This window comes from Stegostoma tigrinum, chromosome 2, assembly GCF_030684315.1.
Source record: "Stegostoma tigrinum isolate sSteTig4 chromosome 2, sSteTig4.hap1, whole genome shotgun sequence".
Taxonomy (NCBI): domain Eukaryota; kingdom Metazoa; phylum Chordata; class Chondrichthyes; order Orectolobiformes; family Stegostomatidae; genus Stegostoma; species Stegostoma tigrinum.
The window spans coordinates 113,197,843-113,217,750 of record NC_081355.1 but is presented as its reverse complement, the minus strand read 5'-3'; the positions used below and the strand labels follow the sequence as shown (position 1 = coordinate 113,217,750).

The window sequence follows — 19,908 nt, the reverse complement described above, 5'->3', positions numbered from 1 at the left end:
CATGGTAATGAAACATCTGCGGAGCAACAAACCAGCTCAGCGAGTCAACCAATCTCAACACCCACAACTCGAGCTACAGATCTACTCCAAAACCTTTGTTCTATTCTGTCATTCCATAAAGACAGATACTTGGGAAATCAATTTTATTTGATTTGGATGGTTGGCAGTTTTGCTGCAGTGTGATTTTTTTTTGTATAAAGTTTGCTGCATTTGATATTGTATTTTGGTTCAAATTAATCATGTTCTGATGTTCAGATCTGCTAGCCGCCTCAGTCTTAAGATACATGAATTAATTTGTCTTCCCATAATCTTAATATATTTACCTTCAAAGCTGGCAAAAATAACTGTTTTGAGAAAAGGCTGTCATCTTCTCCATTTGTATTTGATCGCTGCCGAAACTGTCTGTTTTAACTCAGTCTATCAAACTTCTTTTTAACCTGCTTGTGCGATTGTCAGTTATCCTAAAAACAAAGGTGACTTTTTGGATGGCATTTCTCTTCCAATTTTGGTTTCAGTAACCTTAATAAAGAGCCCACCTCTCTCATTTTATTTTCAGCCATTTCCATCTTTACCATAACATTTCAACAGTTCATTTTTTGTCTGGTATCACTTTAAGACTTCTGATCTCAATTAATATTCTGACTATTAGACTTCAGTGGTGTTGCCTTTTTAATCTCTTTTATTTTGTTCTTTTTGGCTTTATTTTTAAAGAGAGCAAGTGAATACAAGAGAAAGATTGAACACTGCTGCTTCTAAAATTAAACATTTGTATATTTTGGAAAGCTCTTAAATTCTGGTTTGATTCATGGCCAATATTTCTAACAGTTGTTTCACAGCCTCTCTGGTCCTGTGTTACATGGTTCGGATTGTTTCCTGTGAAAGCTATGATTATGGTTTGCAACTTTGCGGACAAAGCAGGTCTACCAGGACTGCAATCAATTAATTATTTTGAATATTTTTCCCATTTAGCATGCTGGGAAATCTATCTTTTGGGAAATTGCACATCATCTTTCACAATAGTGGCTGCTGTCCAAAGGTGCTTTATTGTCTGAAGTTCTTCTACTTCAATAAATGGACATTCATGTTTGTATCTCCATTTATTAAAATTGCCTGATTCGCTGAACTCAAAATACTCCCCTAAATGATCTCTATAATCAAAGAAACATTCCTTTTTAATACTAATCACTCCCTGTCTCTCAAAACTGTAGGGCCTACTTCTAGGCCGCAGCTGCTGCTACCTCTAGCTTTCACCTTCCATGGTCCCAAAAATTCTTTGAAGTCATCCTGGCCTGTATTTCTGTTCTTTGGCTTTTTCTTAACTCAGCTGCACTAGTGGCTTGCTCCCACTTCAGCTATTGGCAATATGCTCCTCCCTCCATGGTGTTGATGGCATCTGGATATTCTAAGATCTTTATATTTTGTTACAGGGATTTTACTTAGGCACCCTGTGCACTCAGATATAAATGGTCCTGAATCTCTGGACCTAATTTTCTAGAGACTTTAACCATGCATCCCTTCAAGCTGTCATCTAATTTAAAAACGTAGCAAAATCTGTTCCACATTCTCCCTCCTGAACTGCTGTCAGTCATAAACCGCCAACCCACAGTATTAGGTTGTTAAGTCACATCACCTGTTTTGTGTACAAATTCAAGACCATCAAAACCAAGTTATTTTCACAAGTTGTTGAAGATTTCTTTTAGTCAACCCATTGTTTCTCGATATATTTTGGTTTTGTAAAAGCATGATTAATTATTTAACGGATACCAAAATTTTAAATTGATTCAGTTCCTTTAGATATCCGGCCATTGCTTTCAACTTGGCTTTCCTGACACATTGTTCAAGAGTACAGTTAAACTCTCTAAACACAATTACCCATTCTGATCCTTCTGTAGAAAGGTAACAGCTGTAGAGGTTTGTAAAACAATGAACATTTTCTCCCATGCAATTCTGATTATTTTCAGTGTAGTTGCTTTGCTTAAAGGTATTGTATGGGCCCTTATGGATTTTAGTAGTTTCCACCCCTTCAGTATTGTAGCCTTATCACAGAGCTCCTCAGAATGTGATGTTTGCCTTCTGAAATGCTGCTAAATTTTACACACTTCCAGTAATCTCAGATTCCTCCAGCTTTCCAATAGTTCTCCCAAGCACTAGCCCATTTACCTTCCGCTATAAGCCTAAACATCAGCAACAGCTTGTAGTAGCGACATATGTATTTCAGCAGAGAGTAAATCAACAGGTAAGACTAGAATTCAATAAGAGGATGAAACTGAAGACTCTATATCCGAATGTGTGTAGCTTTGAAACAATATAGCCATTAAAGAGGCTGCTGTGAATGACATGGATTGGGACCTGAATCTTGAGGGGGACAGAACATTGAGGAAATCTTAGAAGGGTGGCTATGCTTGTTAAAGAAGGAATTAGAGAAATTAAAGAGAGGGATGATTTGGGAAACAGGGATTTAGAAACTGGTCAGAAATGGGGAATGATAAAGGCAAGAAGTTGGTGGGAGTGGTGCACATGACCCCTAACAGTAAACACGTGGTAGGATGGACAATAAAAGGATAGAAAGTGGTAACTGGTCAGAAATGCATGACAATATTCATAAGCGATTTAATCCGCGTATGGACTGGAAATGTCAGGTAGGCAATGTTAGCCTAGATGAGGAGTTTATAGAATGTTTTTGGTAAAGTTTCTTAGAACAACATGTTTTGGAGCCAACTGGAAAGCAAGCTCATTGGACATGGTGTTGTGCAATGAAATATAATTAATCTCATCGCAAAGGTGCTAATTGATGGCAAAGACCATTTAAATAATTAAATTTTATATTCAGTTTCAGGAAGAGAGGACTGGATCCGAGTCCTTATCAACAGTTTAAAGAAGGGCAGTTATGAAGGTATGAAAGCAGAGTTGGCGATAGTAAAATGGCAAATTAGGTTGAAGTAGGTCAGTCTAGATGCAGTGGCAGATCTGTTTCAGAATACACAGAATAGATGCATTCCAAAGGGCGGCATGGTGGCTCAGTGGTTAGCATTGCTGCCTCACAGCGCCAGGGACCTGGGTTCGATTCCATCCTCAGGCGACTGCCTGTGTGGAGTTTGCACATTCTCCCCGTGTCTGTTTGGGTTTCCTCCGGGTGCTCCAGTTTCCTCCCACGGTCAAAAGATGTGCAGGCTATGTGAATTAAAACATAGAACGTTACAGCACAGTACAGGCCCTTCGGCCTTCGATGTTGTGCCAACTTGTCATACCGATCTCAAGCCCATCTAACCTACACTATTCCATGTACGTCCATATGCTTATCCAATGATGACTTAAATGTACTTAAAGTTGGCGAATCTACGACCGTTGCAGGCAAAGCGTTCCATTCCCTTACTACTCTCTGAGTAAAGAAACTACCTCTGACATCTGTCCTATATCTTTCACCCCTCAATTTAAAGCTATGCCCCCTCGTGCTCGCCGTCACCATCCTAGGAAAAAGGCTCTCCCTATCCACCCTATCTAACCCTCTGATTATTTTATATGTTTCAATTAAGTCACCTCTCAACCTTCTTCTCTCTAATGAAAACAGCCTCAAGTCCCTCAGCCTTTCCTCGTAAGACCTTCCCTCCATTCCAGGCAACATCCTAGTAAATCTCCTCTGCACCCTTTCCAAAGCTTCCACATCCTTCTTATAATGCGGTGACCAGAACTGTACGCAATACTCCAAGTGCGGCCACACCAGAGTTTTGTACAGCTGCAGCATAACCTCTTGGTTCCGGAACTCGATCCCTCTATTAATAGAAGCTAAAACACTGTATGCCTTCTTAACAGCCCTGTCAACCTGGGTGGCAACTTTCAAGGATCTGTATACATGGACACCGAGATCTCTCTGCTCATCTACACTACCAAGAATCTTACCATTAGCCCAGTACTTTGCCTTCCGGTTACTCCTACCAAAGTGCATCACCTCACACTTGTCCGCATTAAACTCCAAATTAGAAGTACTTTTTCTCCTGTCGCAGTTAAGTGTGTTACACTGAAGACAGGTTTTGTTTTCACTGGTGTGAATTGTTTTTGTTCTGGGTAAGGCAGATTGGCCGTGTTGGTGGTCTCACTGGGATTCTATACATTTTGTGGCGGCTTGTGGAACAGAATAGTCGGAGAATTGTGCACAGTTAAGTCATCAGTTAAGATCTTGATGCTGAAAGAATGGCGCTCATTTAAGATTGAATTGGAAAATATCCTCCCCCACTGGATCATAAATCTGTGGAATTGACTTCCCCAGACAGCAGCTGAAGCTGGGTCATTCAAATAGCTTTAAGGCAGAAGTGAATAACTACTTGACCAAAAAGTGAAGCAACAGCAAAGGGAATACACAGGACAGTGGTGGCCAAATTCAGATCATACTGAATGGTGGAGCAGGCTTGAGGGGCCCAACAGCCTATGCTCCCTTCTCCTAACTCGTACATTTGTAAATGGCACAGTGCCTGTGTACCACCTACCTGCTGACCTCGGGCGCATTGTTCAAACGGGCAGCTTCAAGCAGCAGGTGACCATCTGAGTCCGATGAATTGGCTGTGCTAAATTGCCCATAGTGTTCAGGGATGTGTAGATTAGGTGGGTTATGGGGGATGGGTCTGGGTGGGATGCCCTGAGGTTCGATGTGGACATGTTGGGCCAATGGGCCCTGTTTCCACAGTGTAGGGGTTCTATGAAAAATGTATGAAAACTACCATCCATGGTTACCTAGAAACATTAAAGGTAGTATCAAACTTAAAGAAATATCATGTACTTGTGCAAGGATTGGTGCAGTTCATTATTCAACAGGTACAGAATTTTTAAATTCAGTTCCTTTGGAAATCCATCAATTTCTTTTCAAAATTAGGTAGCTTTCCCCACACATTGTTCAGTAATACAGTTAAATGCAATTTCCCATTCTGATACTCCTATAGAAAGGTAACATCTGTTGATGTTTGTGAAACAATGAACATTGTTCCTTTGCAACTATGATTATTTTCCACATAGTTGCTTCAGTCACAGCTATTGTGCTGGCCCCTGTGGATTTCAATACTTTGTGACTAAAGTATTATAGCCTCATCCCAGAGCTCCTCAGCATGTGGTGTTTGCCTTCTAACTGCTGCTAAATCCTAGATACTCCCAGTATTCTCAAATGTTCCTTTATTCTGCTATGTCTTCAATAGTATTCCCACCCTCTAGAGGACTAAACAAATTATAAAAAGCAAAGAATGACCAAAAATTGATGGAGAAATTAGTACTGGCGAAAGCTAAAGTTTCTTTAAGAAATGAAAGAGTTGATATGTGAGCATTTGAAAATGAAGCTGGAGAATTAATGATGGAAAATAAGGAAATGATGTAAATTGAATAGGTGTTTTACATCAGTGTTCACTTTAAGTATACAAATAACATCTAAAGAGTGGTAATAATCAGGAAGTGGAAGAGGTTGGGGGGCAACTCAGGAAAATCATAATCATCAAAGAAGTGATAGAGTAAATTGTTGGAGCTGTGGGGTGACAAATGCTGGATCCAGATGGACTTAATCTTAAAAGAAAGTGGCCACTGACATAATTGATGCATAGTTGGATTGAATTCTAATAACCTGCTTATTGCAGGGAAAGTCCTAGATTAAAGATAACTTGTGTAACTCCCTTCTTCAAAAAGGAGGAAGAAAGAAACCAGGAAACTAGAGTACAATTAGCTTAATGCCAGTAACTGGGGAAAATATTAGAACCTGTTATTAAACAAATTATAGCAGGGCACTTGGATAGGTTCAGTGTAATCAGACAGAGTCAGCATGGTTTAGTGGAAAGGAAAATGTTTAACCTGTTGGAGTTCTTTAAGGGAAACAGCACCCGTTGGTGGACAAAGGGGAGCCAGTGGTTGTACCACTCTTGATTTTCAGACAACATTTGATGAGGTGCCACAACAAAGATTGTTGCAGAAATTTAAATATCATTGTATAGGGTGTATCATACTGACATTAATAAAAGATTGGCGTGAACAGGAAGATGATTTTACATATAAATGTGCCATAATCAGTTTGACAAGAGGCAATGAGTGGTGTGCCACAGGGATTGGTGATGGGATCACGACAATTTTTATTTATAAATGATTTCTACTTGGCTGAAGTGTCAGAAAGTAAAGCTACCAAATGCGCTGATTAGACAAAGATAGGAAGTTGTGAAGAGGACATAAGTATGGTACAGAAGGTAGACTGGGCAAAGATCTGACATAATGTGGAATAATATGTAGTTATTTACTTTTGCAGGAGAATTATAAAACAAAGAATAGCAGTGATCCATGTAAGGAGATGTCAGGTGATCAAATGTTTGGTCAAATGGTAGGTTGAAGATGTGCCTTAAAGGATGAAAGAGAGGTGTAGAAAGAGGGAATTTCAGAGCTTGGCGCCCAGTCAATTGAAGGCATGACCATGATAAAGATTTTAATGACCTCAGGTTTATGGAAGGATAGATTTGGGAGGTCAGTGAGAATTCATTGGAATAGTTAAATCAAGACGAAGTGAAGGCGTGGATGAGGGGTTCAGCAGCAGATCAGTTGAAATAGGGACAAAGTTGTCTGATGTTACAGAGATGGAAAGAAATAATCTGAGAGGGGTGATAAACATGAGGTCAGGAACTTACCTCAATCAAATTCAACATCAAGGCTGCAAACTAACTGGTCTAATCTCGGCCTGCTGCTCAGGCGAATGGAACCACTGAGAATAATACCATCCAGCGAGCCAACAGCAGAAAGTGAACGGTGATAGCAGATTTTGAGAAGAGAGACGACACCTGAAGCGAGTATGCTGTTACAATGTTGGCTAAATAGTGGACAGGAATGGATTTTAGGTAGTAAGTAGTGGGAACAGGGATTGAGGTAACAGCAGATAGGTTTCATGGACGAGATGAATTCACAAAGCACATGAGGAGCAACGAGAGAGAACGTTGCAAAAGGCCAGAAGGGACATTTAAAGGAGGTTTGACCAAGCAGCCTAGCAGAAAGGAGGGATCGGATTGTTCCGATCTTAAGTGGCAAAGAAATCTGAGTTCTTCTCATTTGTTGGAGATGAGGGAAGAGGGGGTTTAGGATTATAAATCTGTAGTGTTGAGCTGTGTCAGCAAAGATTTCTGATGTCCCTGTTAGGATCACACAAGCATAGGTGAAATTGTCTTCACGAAGTCTGGAGTTGCCAACTCTTATCCCTAATTTTGTCAGTTCTTATCCCTTATTAGGAAATGATCCAAGTTAACTTTTCTCATTGGTTCCAGGTAAAAGTCAAATGGTTTCACCCAACATCTGTAACTAGAATCACGCACGCTGAGACAAATTATGTCCATCTCTTACTTTCTTTAGGCCCAGTAGTTCTATTCCATTCTGAACAAATGATACGTATTTCTTTTAGATTATGGATAAAATGCACAACCAATACTGTATCCTCTGATCAACAATACCAACTAATGTAAATAAATCACAAATATGTTAACCTATACCTATGGATATACAAGCAATTAAGCACGAATGTTAAGTGACTTCAAGCAAATCTCATTCTGTCTTAGAGATATGGTTAGTAGATAAGGCATTTAATAAGTCAAAATCTACTTCCTTTTAATCTGATTTTGTGTTTACAAGCAGGAGTAGGCCACTTGACCATTTGAGCTAGCTCTGCCTTTCCATTGATCATGATTTATCTGATTTTAACCTCAACCCCACATTCCTGCCTTAGATTCAGACTGAACTGTTTACAAAAATAGTGAAGGTAAAATTTTAAAAAATGTCATTCAAACTGAAAATGAATCCTAAAAATTAATGGATTTACCTTGAAGTTTTACATTTCCAGCTTATCTACATACTGACTAACCACTGTTCAACAATGCCACAATTAGTACTTTGTGGTTAACAAGAAACATTAGACAACAATGTCCCAACGTGATTGTTCTGTTTTGGATGCGTTTTACCAAGAATGAACTTTTAATAGTCACATTGCTCTCTATATCATTTGAAGTTGTGTAACAAACTCTAAGTAATTTTTTTTTATTTACTGACTTACTCCTTTAAGTATAAATGTGTATTTTTATAGCCAAAATTTACCACATTGCACGAGACTTAACTAACGGTTACCCTCTAGAGTGTTTAACCCAAAGTAACACACCTTATGCCCAAATTTAGTAATGCGTACTGAGGTTTCTTTTGTTGTTGGTATAATGCGTACTGAGGTTTCTTTTGTTGGTATAAGGCAATATGCTAACCAGCAAGTTCCACTGGTCAACTTGTATCATGCAGTTCGATAATTCCTAAGGGTAAAGACAGTTTCCAACTGTGAATTCTGCAGTACGTATTACAGGCACTTCTTATTGAAGAACAGCAGTAGGTGAGGGGCGCAAGACTGACTGCATCATTCTTTCTAATTAATTTTCAACAAGTATATAGGTTCCACTTTTGAAAACCCTAGCAATTTGTTTATCAGCAGAAAACAAAAATGTTGTTACTATTACTTATCTGCAATAACTTCCAGTTGCATTAAACTGAAGTTCAGTAAATGAAACTGTCAGGTATAAGTGTTTTTCATGATTTATAATTCACTGTTTTGAATCTAAGCTCTTAATTAAAAATTACTTCTGTGCAGACGTTCTGTCATCATAGCTCATAAATCTGTCAGAATGATTTGAATTAAGGGAAAAATAACTCATCTTTCACACATCTTTGCTGCTGCCATTTAACTTGGTTAAAGTTAAAGGCACATTTTACCAGTCACCAATCTTTAGGGCTGGAGTCCACAAATCATTTTTATTCTTTTTGCTTTGGAACTTTTCTGCTTGTGATGCATGTTGCTAGCTTTTAATTTTTTTTCCTACTTGGTGACTGCTATTAATATTTCCATAAACAGGTAGTTCCGTCAGATTAGAGTGTGTCAATACTATAAGGATCAATCCCTACCAATAACCAAGTTAGAGGCCCAGACCTACCAAACAGACTCCCGCCATCTATTGCAAGTCCTAAAACGACATTGCAGGATACAAAATAAAACAGTGTAAGAAAGCAGACAATGACACATCCCTTCCTGACCCATTCAATACTTTCAGTGCTCATTTCGAACAGAAAACCACTGGCATGGTGATGCCTGCACCAACAGCCCCAGAAATACCTGTTTCGTCTGTCACCACTTCAGAAGTCAGCTTATTCTTCTTGGGAGTCAACCCAAGGAAAGCAATGGGCACAGACGGTGTCACTAGCCGAACACTCCGACCCTGTGTTGACCAACTCGTGGAGGTATTCACTGACACCTTCAACTTCTTCGCTCCAACAAGCTGAAGTCCTCACCTGCTTCAAGAAGACCACCATCGTCCCTGGACCCAAGAAAACGTGCAGTGTGCGTTAATGACTACCGCCCAATAGCTCAAACTTCAATAATCATGAAGTGCTTCAAGAGGCTGGTCGTGGCCCACATTAACTCCAGTCTCCCAACCTGTCTCAATCCGTTAGAGTTGCCTACCAACATAACAGGTTGACAGAGGATGCCATATCCTTAGCCCTGCACTCATCCCTGTAACATCTGGACAACAAAGACACCCAGGTCAGACGCTTGACTACAGCTCTGCCTTCAACACCCTTAACCCCTCCAGACTGATCTCAAAACTGCGTGAACTTAGTCTCAGATCTGCTCTTTGCAACTGGATCTGCAGCTTTCTGAACCATAGGCCGCAATCAGTGAAAATAGACAACTGGACCTCTTCCACAATAACACTCAACTGGAGCCCCCAAAGGATATGTCCTCATTCCCCTACTGTACTCCCTGTACTCCTACTGCTGTGTTGCCAAGTTCCGCCCGAATGTCATCTACAAGTTTGCTGATGACACCACCATAGTGGCACAGATATTAACAACAATGAGTCATAACATAGAGGGTTTGGTGATGTGGTGCAATGAAAGCAATCTGTCTCTCGGCATTGGCAAAACTGAAGAACTAATCATCGATTTCCGAAAGAAAAGAGGAGAACACACCCCCGTTTAAATCAACAGAATGGAGGTTGAGAGAGTGAAGAGCATCAAATTCCTTGGAGTGACGATAACTGACAACCTGTCCTGGACTTCCCATGCAAATGCAACCGTCAGGAAAGCACAACAACACCTCCTCTTCAGGTGGCTCAAGAAATTTGACATGTCTGTATGACCCTCACCAATTTCTACAGATGCACCATTGAAATATAGTATCTGGGCGCATAACGGCCTGGTATGGCAATTGCTCTGCCCAGGACCATAAACTACAGAAAGTAGTGTGTACAGCCTAGACCATCACAGAAGCCAGTCTTCCAGCCATGGAGATAGTAGGAACTGCTGATGCTGTAGAATCTGAGATAACACTGTGTGAAGCTGGATGAAGCATCAGAGGAGCTGGAAAGCTTGATGTTTTGGGTTGGGTTGGGACCCTTATTCAGACCCTTCTTCCGTCCGTGGACTCTATTTGCATGCTCACTGGCGTGGAAAGGTGGCCAACATCATCAAAGACCCATCGCACCCATGAAGTAACCCCCTACAATCTCTTCCATCAGGCAGAAGATACCGAAGCTTCAACACGCACATAAGCAGGCTCAGGAACAGCTTCTTTCTGGCTGTTATCAGACTGTTGAATAGACCCTAGCCTCCAATGTAACCTGTCTGCCTCTAAGTCTTTTTGATCTGTACATCCTTTGCTCGCTGTGATCTGCCTGCACTACTTGTAAACAAAGCTTTTCACTGATTTATTGTCATTTATTCTGAAATACAATCAGTCAAATTTGTGACTAGTCACTGCTTGGAAATGTTATACCATATATTTAAACATTTTTAAAATATTGTTTAGTATTTTAACAAAAGTTAAAGGCTAACCATATCACAGTTGAAGAAAAATGAATGGTGATATTTGATACATTTATGAGGAGAGGTTCTTGTCACCTGAAGGGTTTAAAATTAACATGAAAGAGGTCTTGGATAGACTTGGTACTTAGTTTTCAAGGCACTAGCTCAGGATGAGATGCATCCAAGGACTTTGAGAAAGTTGAAGGTAGAAATTATGCGGTTGCTGGACTCGGGGACATGTTGGAACACTGGAGAATTAGAAACATTACAGCCTACTTAAGAAAGGTCATAAGGGTAAACCAAGCATTTACTGGCCCATCTGTTTAACTTCGGCCTTGGTAATACATCTAGAAACAATTATTTGGCGTAGAATTAGTATTTACAGGGAAAAGGTGGGTTGATTCGGGTTATAGAACATAGAACAGTACAGCACAGAACAGGCCCTTCAGCCCACAAGGTTATGGAGGGGGATTGGCTGAACCCCTCTGATAATTTAACCAAAACACAGCCCCAATCTGTTATGATGGGAGTAAAGGTTCCCTTCTAAAAATTACCCCCCGAAACTCCCAGAGAAGCTCACTTCGTAATCTGTTAAGAGCGGTTTAAAAAAAACAAAGATTCTTGGTCTCTACAAGTATCAAGTAACAATTTATTTATTCAACCCTAACAATGAACAAATTAGCAGAATTACAAACGAACTGAACAATTCCCCCTTAGGCTACTAACTACTCCCTAACTGAACTAAATTCTACTGGAATGCTGTTCAAATAAACACATGTCCCACTTACATAAAGCCATTAACAGTAAATTAAAACTTAATCTCTCTATATTGACACAGCCTCTTCTAGAACAACCTCCAGTGTTTCTCCAGCCTTTGTTCTGTTGATCTTGTCACACATGTCTTCCTGCTGTTGATGCTGCTGTCAGGGACTCTTTTTTTCCTCTCTGTAATTGCTTCAGTGAGGACTTTTAGCTAGAAACTAGATGGTACTTTCTCTGAGAGCAAAAACATGTATTGTCTCCTAGCAATTGGCTCTCCCCAATCTTCAAAAGATCTTTCTATATTCCCAATGATGGATCAAATTCTTATAATTGGTTTCAGGTTGTAAGTGCCATCAGATTTAAATTTGATAAGCTTTTAGCATCTAAGGACTTTGATAAAATTGATTGGCTAAATTTGAAAAGACTTGCTGTCTTGGTAAAAATGCGGCTTGGCTGTTCGATACAAAATGTTTCCATTCGGGCACTCTGTGTGCACCTGCAGTTCAAACTGCTAGTCAGACATCCAAATTAATTCTGAGCCCTGAAAAAGAAACACCATCTTTTAAAGGGACAAAACAGTGCTTTTCCATACTATTATATTTACCAACAAATTCTAACTGCCTGCCTTCCAGTTCATGAACACTGTGCCCAACTTTGCAACAATTAGGAAGAATCAGCATGGATTTCTTAAGTGGAAATAGTGCTAAACCAATCTGCTGAAGTTTTATAAAGAGCTAACAGGCTCTGGTGTGACACAGGCAAACCTCACTGCAAGGATATAGGTGCCCCTCCGGTTCAGGTGCAATCCATGTCCTTGGCTTTATTAATAGAGGCATACAGTACAAAAGCCAGGAGGTGATGTTGAACTTGTATAAGACACTTGTTAGACCTCATCTGGAATATCATGTACAATTATGGGCATCGCACTGTACGAAAGATGTGAATGCTTTGTTCAGTGTGGGGAAGCAATTTACGCAAATTGTTCCTGGAATGAGAAGCTTCAATTACTAGAATAGTTTGACAAAGTTGAAACTGTTCACCATTGAGAGAAAAAGGCCAGAGGAGATTTGGTAGAGGTTTTTGAAATCATGAGCGGGCTGGATAAAATACAAAGAGGCTGTTCCAGGTCATCAATGAAACAACAACGAGAAAGCATAAATTTGAAGTGATGTGCAAACATAGCAAGGGTGATGTGAGAAAAGGTTTTTTTCACGCAGTGACTAGTTAGGATATGGAAAGCACAGCTCAGATATAATAGAAAAGGGTTTGATTGAAGAATTCAAGAAGGCATTGGATAATTATTTGGATAGAAATTTTGTGCGAGGGTGTGGGGGAAGCATGAGATTGACACGAGGTAATGATACCTGCACAGGATCTTCAAATGAGTATGATGGGCCACGTGGCTGCCTCCTGCACCATAATGATCCTTTGATTCTGTGATATTATGTTCACACACTTAATTTCAGCCTGACTAATTATTTTTCACAACATATTATCTTGCAGAATAATGGCAGTACCTGCAACAGTTATTTACTTCACTTGTTACGATCAGTTACGGGCTTTTTTGAAATACAAGCTAGGATATGATGGCGCTTATATTCCATTGTTAGCTGGAGCTTCAGCCAGAGGTATGTTTTTTTATTGACTGAGTTCTATTAAACTTTTTTTTGGTCTTTATCATTATTCTGCATATTATGCCATAGGTCTGATTTGAGCATTGATTTCAGTATTCCACGTTACCCAGTAAATCAGCTGGATGGAGTAACGTTATACATTTTCATTCCAAGTCTGATATTTGATTGAGTGCTTAACGGATAGCTGAAACATCCGTGTGCCAGACATTTCCTTGTCCAGAAGTACATGCTTTGTATTACGTTTTACTCAACAAGAAAGTCGTGAAGTAGAATTCTACTCAGATGTTCAGTTAATATGTCATTTATAACAAATTTTTGAATGATATCTGAATTTGGAGTCAGGTTTTGTTATTCCAGAAATTGAGCAGAATGAGAGAGACTGTGGAAATAGGCTGTTAATTATACGGAGGTATGAAATTAAAGAGCTGGAGGAACTCATGAGATGTGAAAGCATCTGTGGAAAGAAGAACGGAATTAACTTTTTAAGCCCAGCGTCTTTCAATCTCACCATGTCAGGTGGTGAATTTAAAATTCAGTAACAAAAATCTGGTATCAAAACTTTCTGTAATTTTGACTACGTAACCATTGTCGATTGTCATTAAAAGCTCATCTGGTTCACTAAGCCCTATAGGGAAGAAAATTTCTCTTCCTTACCTGCTTTGGTCTGATTTGAGCATTGATTTCAGTATTCCATGTTTGCAGGTAACACAAGTAGTTGCAAAGGCAAGTAGAGAGGATGATACTAAGTCGACAGAGGAATATAGACTGGTTAAGTGAGTGGGGGAAAAAATTTAAGAGGAAATGTAATGTGAAAAAATGTGACATTATGCACTTTGGCAGAATGGATAAAAGAGCTGAATGTTATTTTTATGGGGAAAAATTGCAGAAAGCTCCTGTACACAGGGATTTATGGCTCCTTGTGTATGAATCACAAAAAGCTATCACATAAGCTCAACCAGCAATAGGGAAGGCAGATGGGAATATGTCTTTATTTTTAAAAAAATATAAAAGTATTTTAAAAAGGGAGGTTTGCCAAAATTGTGCAAGTCACAAGACAGACACAGCTGGAATACCGTGAATAGTTTTGCTTCCCTTGCATAAAGAAAGATAAACTAGCATGGGAGGCAGTTGAAAGACAGTTGATTCAGGCTGTGAAAGATTTTCATATGAGGAGAGGTTGAGTTGTTCTCGTTGAAGTTTTGAAGAATGAGAGGAGAGGACATGATCGCAGCAATTTAAGACGGAGATGAGAAGATTTTTGAGTAGTTGTATTTTGAAATTGTTTGCTGCAGAGGACTGTGAAGTATATTCAAGGCTGAGACAGACATATTTAATCAAGAATTATGGGGTAAGGCAGAAAAGTGGAGTTGTGGATTATCAGATCAGCCATGATCTCTCTGGCGGAACAGAATTTCTGGATTGAATAGTTGTATTCTACATCTTATCATAAGATATAACACAGCTTGGTAAGGGTATTTGCTTAATAATTAACAATTAACTTATTTAATGCTTTCCATTGCTGTTTTTAATTAAATAAATCAGCATTTTGTGTATGTCACCCAATTTAAATGCTGTTCAGTTAATTAATTGACAAAAGGATGATTTCTTGGAATTATGGCATTCTTGGCTTATCCTATATGTTTTCATATTCTCGTGGGCAATGTTCAGTACGTTGTATGCACAGCAATTCTCCAAATAATTGATGTTTGAGTTGGAGATTCGAGGATTTAGATGGATTTAGCTAATTGGGCATCAGACTATGAAAAGTCCAGAGGATGGCAACATTGGCAAAGTTTGATCATTATGTAAACTTAATACTTTAAATTTTAATTATAGTGCTGAATCTCAGATGATTAGACAAATTTCCTAGTTGCGAAGTCATCAGGGACCACGTAGACAAATAAAATGCACGTTAGGGAAATTCTGCAACAAGGAGCTTTGTAGAAATTACTTTGGAAATTAACAACTTATGATGTTCCCAAGGAACCTCCATGAAAGCCTTCAACTCTATGTTAGCACTGGCCACTTTGGACAGTTGCACTGTACTTCTCTGGATAATTATCCAGTAGATTTTGATGTGTTTAAAATTTTGTCTAACTTCTGGGTAATTTGAGTCACCTCTGAAAGTATCTTCACTCTATACGAGTTCGTGGAATATGATTACCAAAATGGCATGCTCTGCAGAACCACCTCAATTCACAACGGTCTCTATGTCTGTGCTTCCCCAGAGTTGCATTTTTCTGACTATTCAATTATATGTCAGTATACAGTATGGACAGCTCTGGCTAAAATCACCCAGCTCCTCTGTTTACCTGGACTGCAGTCGCACTCTTTTTACATTCTCTCTCTGTGCCATTGACTGACTGAAACTTGATCATCTCACCTTGTGCATGTTTCTTTACACACATACATGCACTCATGTAAATCTATGGGGTAAATTTGTATTTGTGGAAACATCCTATTTTCTTCAAAAAACACAAGGCCTCACACCTAACCTGCATTGTCTGACCTAAAATGTCACCTCCTCTTTACACTGATAAAACCTTTATTTTCACAGGACAAGGACTTGAAAGGAATCTGGGAATTTACATATACACACTAATTGATTAAAATCTTCTAACTGATTAAAGAGCATCTTAGCTTTGTTTACTACATCCTGAACAGTTGTGTGACCCTTTGATCTTTTACTTATAAAATTCTGTGTCTGATACTACCTCTTTCACTAATACTTGAAGGAGTATGACTCCAAAAGCTTGTGTTTTCAAACAACCCTGTTGGACCATAACCTGGTGTAATGTGATTTCTGACCTTTTTTCGATCTTTTTCAATCCATTTCTTTAGCAAGTAAAGTGGGGGAATGCTTCAACCGAAGCCTCATGTAACAGCCAGGGAATTCGATTAACCCAACCAACCTGGACTTGATTTTTGTTTCAATTGGGGACTATCTCAAAAAGAAATGTTTCTGAATCGTTTAACCATGACCGACTGAAGGTTATTTGTCATAACCAAAGCATCTTATTGCATTGACAAAGTCTTTATTTCAGCTGACATAAAGTAGTGTTATAAACTGACGTATTGAACCATTTAAAATTTCACTTCAATTTTGCTGTAAAAACAGGTTTTTGATCTATATCTACTTAGGTAGGGTATAGCATTTTTTAATAGTGTTGTTTCTAACGTGCTACATTCTTATTAGACACAATATTTTATGGTTGCATTCTATCGCATTTATTTGCACATTTATTTCTTTGGCTTTAACATTGGTTGATACAGCTGAACAAATGTGCATATATACTTAAATCAATTCTGTATGCTTATATAGGGATGTTGCCCAATACCTGACAGTTTGTTTGGAAAATAATAGGGTATGGTTTAACTCCAATTAACAACAAACTAGGGTGGACTCAGTAAAACAATAGTAATTGTTTTATAATCAATGGTTTCAGAGGTGCCACACCAGTTGTGTGTCTCTAATAAGACAGCTGTCGTATGGTCCTCTGGGATGATGACAACTTTACTTCTTAATACTCTTGATTTTATATAACATTTAGAATGTGTTCTCCTAATCTTTGTGTTTACTTGTGTTTCAGTGGGTGCAGTCACTGTCATAAGTCCCTTGGAACTAATCAGAACGAAGAGCCAGTCTCGTAAGCTGACATATAGAGAACTAGGTAGTGTTGTTCGGATTGCAATAGCACAAGATGGATGGCTTTCTCTCTGGAGGGGCTGGGGACCCACTGTGCTCAGAGATGTGCCATTCTCAGGTTAGTCCAATGAAAGCTACGTGCGCCAAGAATTACTGCTTCTGGTAAAATCTCTTATAAAGTAGTTGATTGAAAATTTGCCTTGAACGTAATACAGCAGTTTTCTCACCTGAACTAAGTTTAATTAAATCTTTAAATCTTTTTCCTTATGTTGCAGTGATGTTCTTTGTGCTCCAGTTATTGACTTACACAACAGTCTATTCTCTCTTTTGCCTGTTCCAAACCTTCAGAACCTCATTGAAGAACTTTGGTGTCTGCTCCCTATGCTATTTTCTTCCTTTTGCTTGTTCTATAATCTTTGCCTGAATGGACTTTACCTTTAAAAGATGTTGGCTTCCTTTAGAGGTTTTGTCTCTTCTCATCCCAGTCGGTGCACCCTCATTTGATAGCATAGGCTTGCTGGCTCCGTGTACAAATTATTAGCCGCAGGCTGGCCAATGCAAGAGTGGTCACTTCTTTTTCCCTTTTAGCTAAGAAGAGAGGCTGGATAAGATCAGGTTGTTTGCTTTAGAGAATATTGAGGGGGTACCAGATTGAGGGGCATTGACAGGGTGGATGGAAGGCAGTTGTTCCCCATGTTTGATAGGCCACTAATAAGAGCACACAATTTTAAGGTGAAAGACAGGAGGTCTAGAGGGGAATTCAGAAAAGTATTTTTCACCCAGGGTGTTGTGGGAATCTGGAAGTGTAGTTTAGGTGGGTAACCTCGCAACCTTTAACAAGTACTGGATGACCACTTGAAATGTCGTAACATTCAAGGCTATGGGGCAGGTGGTGGAAAGTGGAAGCAGTGTAGATTTGTTGTAGTTTTTGTTGGTGCAGGCTTCTTGGGCTGAAGGAACTCTTCTGGTACTGTATGATTAACATAGAAACAAGAAACCAAATTTGGCCATTCAGCCCTTTGGGTCGGTCCTGCCATTCAGTATAATCATAGCTAATCCTTTATCTCAGTGCCATAGTCTTAAGTTTTTCCCCATACCCCTTCATTCCTTTAAAGCCTAGAAAATGTGTTTCTTGAATCAATTTCTTATATTTCTGTGTCTATGTTGTATGATACTGATTCTCACCATGCCTTCTTGCACTTTATTGATTTAGCCCCACTCCCTGGAATGAGATAAGTTAGAGGTAAAACTATGGAGGAAATGATATAATGCCTTTTAGCTAGCAAGAAAAAGGCAGTTAGTGAAGCTAGTTGTTGAGGGAAGGCATGGTCAGAGAGTATAAAATTTCTGCAACTGAAGTTTGACGTTTCCCAAAACTTCTCATCTTTGGGAGTACTGTTTATAAGTATAATGTTGTCATAACATATGAAAAACCAAGACTATCCATTTTGTTTGAGATAGTAGGAACTGCTGATGCTGGAGAATCTGAGATAACATGGTGTGTAGCTGGATGAACACAGCAGGCCAAGCAGCACCAGAGGAGCAAGAAAGCTTGATGTTTCGGGTTGGGACAAATGGGGGAACGGGAAGGGGATTCTGAAATAAATAAGGAGACTGGGGAGGTGGATAGAAGATAGGGTGAGAGGAGACAGGTCAAAGGGGCTGGGTTAGAGCCAGTGAAGGTGAATGTAGGTGGGGAGTTTGGGATGGGGTAGGTCAGTCAAGGGAGGACAGACAGGTCAAGGGGGCAAGATGAGGTTAGTGGGTAAGAGATGCGGTTGGGGAATGAGGTAGGTGGAATGGTTACGGAGCGGGGACTAGCTGGGCTGGTTTTGGCATGTGGTCGGGGGAGGGGAGATTTTGAAGCTTGTGAAGTCCACATTGATACCATTGGGCTGTAGGTTCCCGAGCAAAATATGAGATGCTGTCCCTGCATCTTTTGGGTGGCGTCATTGTGGCAATGCAGGAGGCCCAGGATGGACATGTCATCCAAGGACTGGGGGGGAGAGGGTGCAGGGGAGGGGGGGTGCGGAGAGGAGTTGAAATGGTTTGCAACTGAGAGGTGTAGTTGGTTGTTGCGAACTGAGCGTAGGTGTTCCGCAAAGGATCCCCAAGCCTCCATTTGGTTTCCCCAATGTAGAGGAGGCCACAACGGGAACAGCGGATACTGTATATCGCACTAACACATGTGCAAGTGAACATCTGTTTGATGTGAAAAGTCGTCTTAGGGCCTGGGATGGGGGTGAGGGGGAGGTACAGGGGCAGGTGTCGCACTTGCTTTGGTTGCAGGGAAAAGTGCTGGAGGCGGTGGGGCTGGAGGGGAGTGTGGAGCGGACAAGGGAGTCACGGTGAGAGTGGTCCCTCCAAAAGCACATAAGGGTGGGGAGGGGAAAAACGTCTTTGGTAGTGGGTCAGATTGCAGATGGCGGAAATATTGGAGGATGCTGCATTGGATTTGGAGGTTGGTCAGGTGGTACGTGAGGATGAGGGGGATTCTGTTTTGGTTATTATTGCGGATAGGGGGTGTGAAGGATGAGTTGCGGGAAATGCAGGAGACACGGTTAAGGGCATTTTCAATCACTGTGGAGGGGAAGTTGCAGCTTTTGGAAAAAGAGGACATCTGGGATGTTCGTGAGTGGAATGCCTCATCTCGGGAGCAGATGCGGCAGAGGTGAAAGAATTGGGAATAGGGAATGGCCTTTTTACAGGAAGGTGGATGAGAGGAAGAATATTCTAGATAGTTGTGGGAGTCGGTAGGCTTAAAGTGGATGTCGGTTTCCAGGTGGATGCCAGCAATAGAGACTGAGCTCGAGGAAGGAGAGAGAGTTGTCAGAGATGGCCAACGTAAACTTAAGTTCGGGGTGGAAGCTGTTAGTGATGTGGATGAACTGTTCCAGCTCCTCGTGAACACGAGGCAGCATGGAAACAGTCATCAATGTAACGGAGAAAGAGATGGGGGATAGGGCCAGTGTAGCTTTGGAAGAGGGATTGTTCCACATACCCTACAAAGAGGCAGGCATAGCTTGGGCCCATGCA

At 40.2% G+C, this 19,908-nt stretch overlaps 1 protein-coding gene across 8 annotated transcripts in view; it reads left to right on the top strand.

Annotated features, from left to right (window-relative positions):
* LOC125462205 (probable mitochondrial glutathione transporter SLC25A40) overlaps positions 1-19,908 on the top strand; it is a 65,060-nt gene that overhangs the window by 24,333 nt on the left and 20,819 nt on the right. For all 8 annotated transcript variants that reach the window (XM_048551943.2, XM_048551999.2, XM_048551936.2 and 5 more), the window contains exons 6-7: positions 13,096-13,220; positions 16,817-16,990. In XM_048551943.2, the coding sequence (XP_048407900.1) occupies positions 13,096-13,220; positions 16,817-16,990 (299 nt within the window). The remainder of the gene's footprint in view (positions 1-13,095; positions 13,221-16,816; positions 16,991-19,908) is intronic.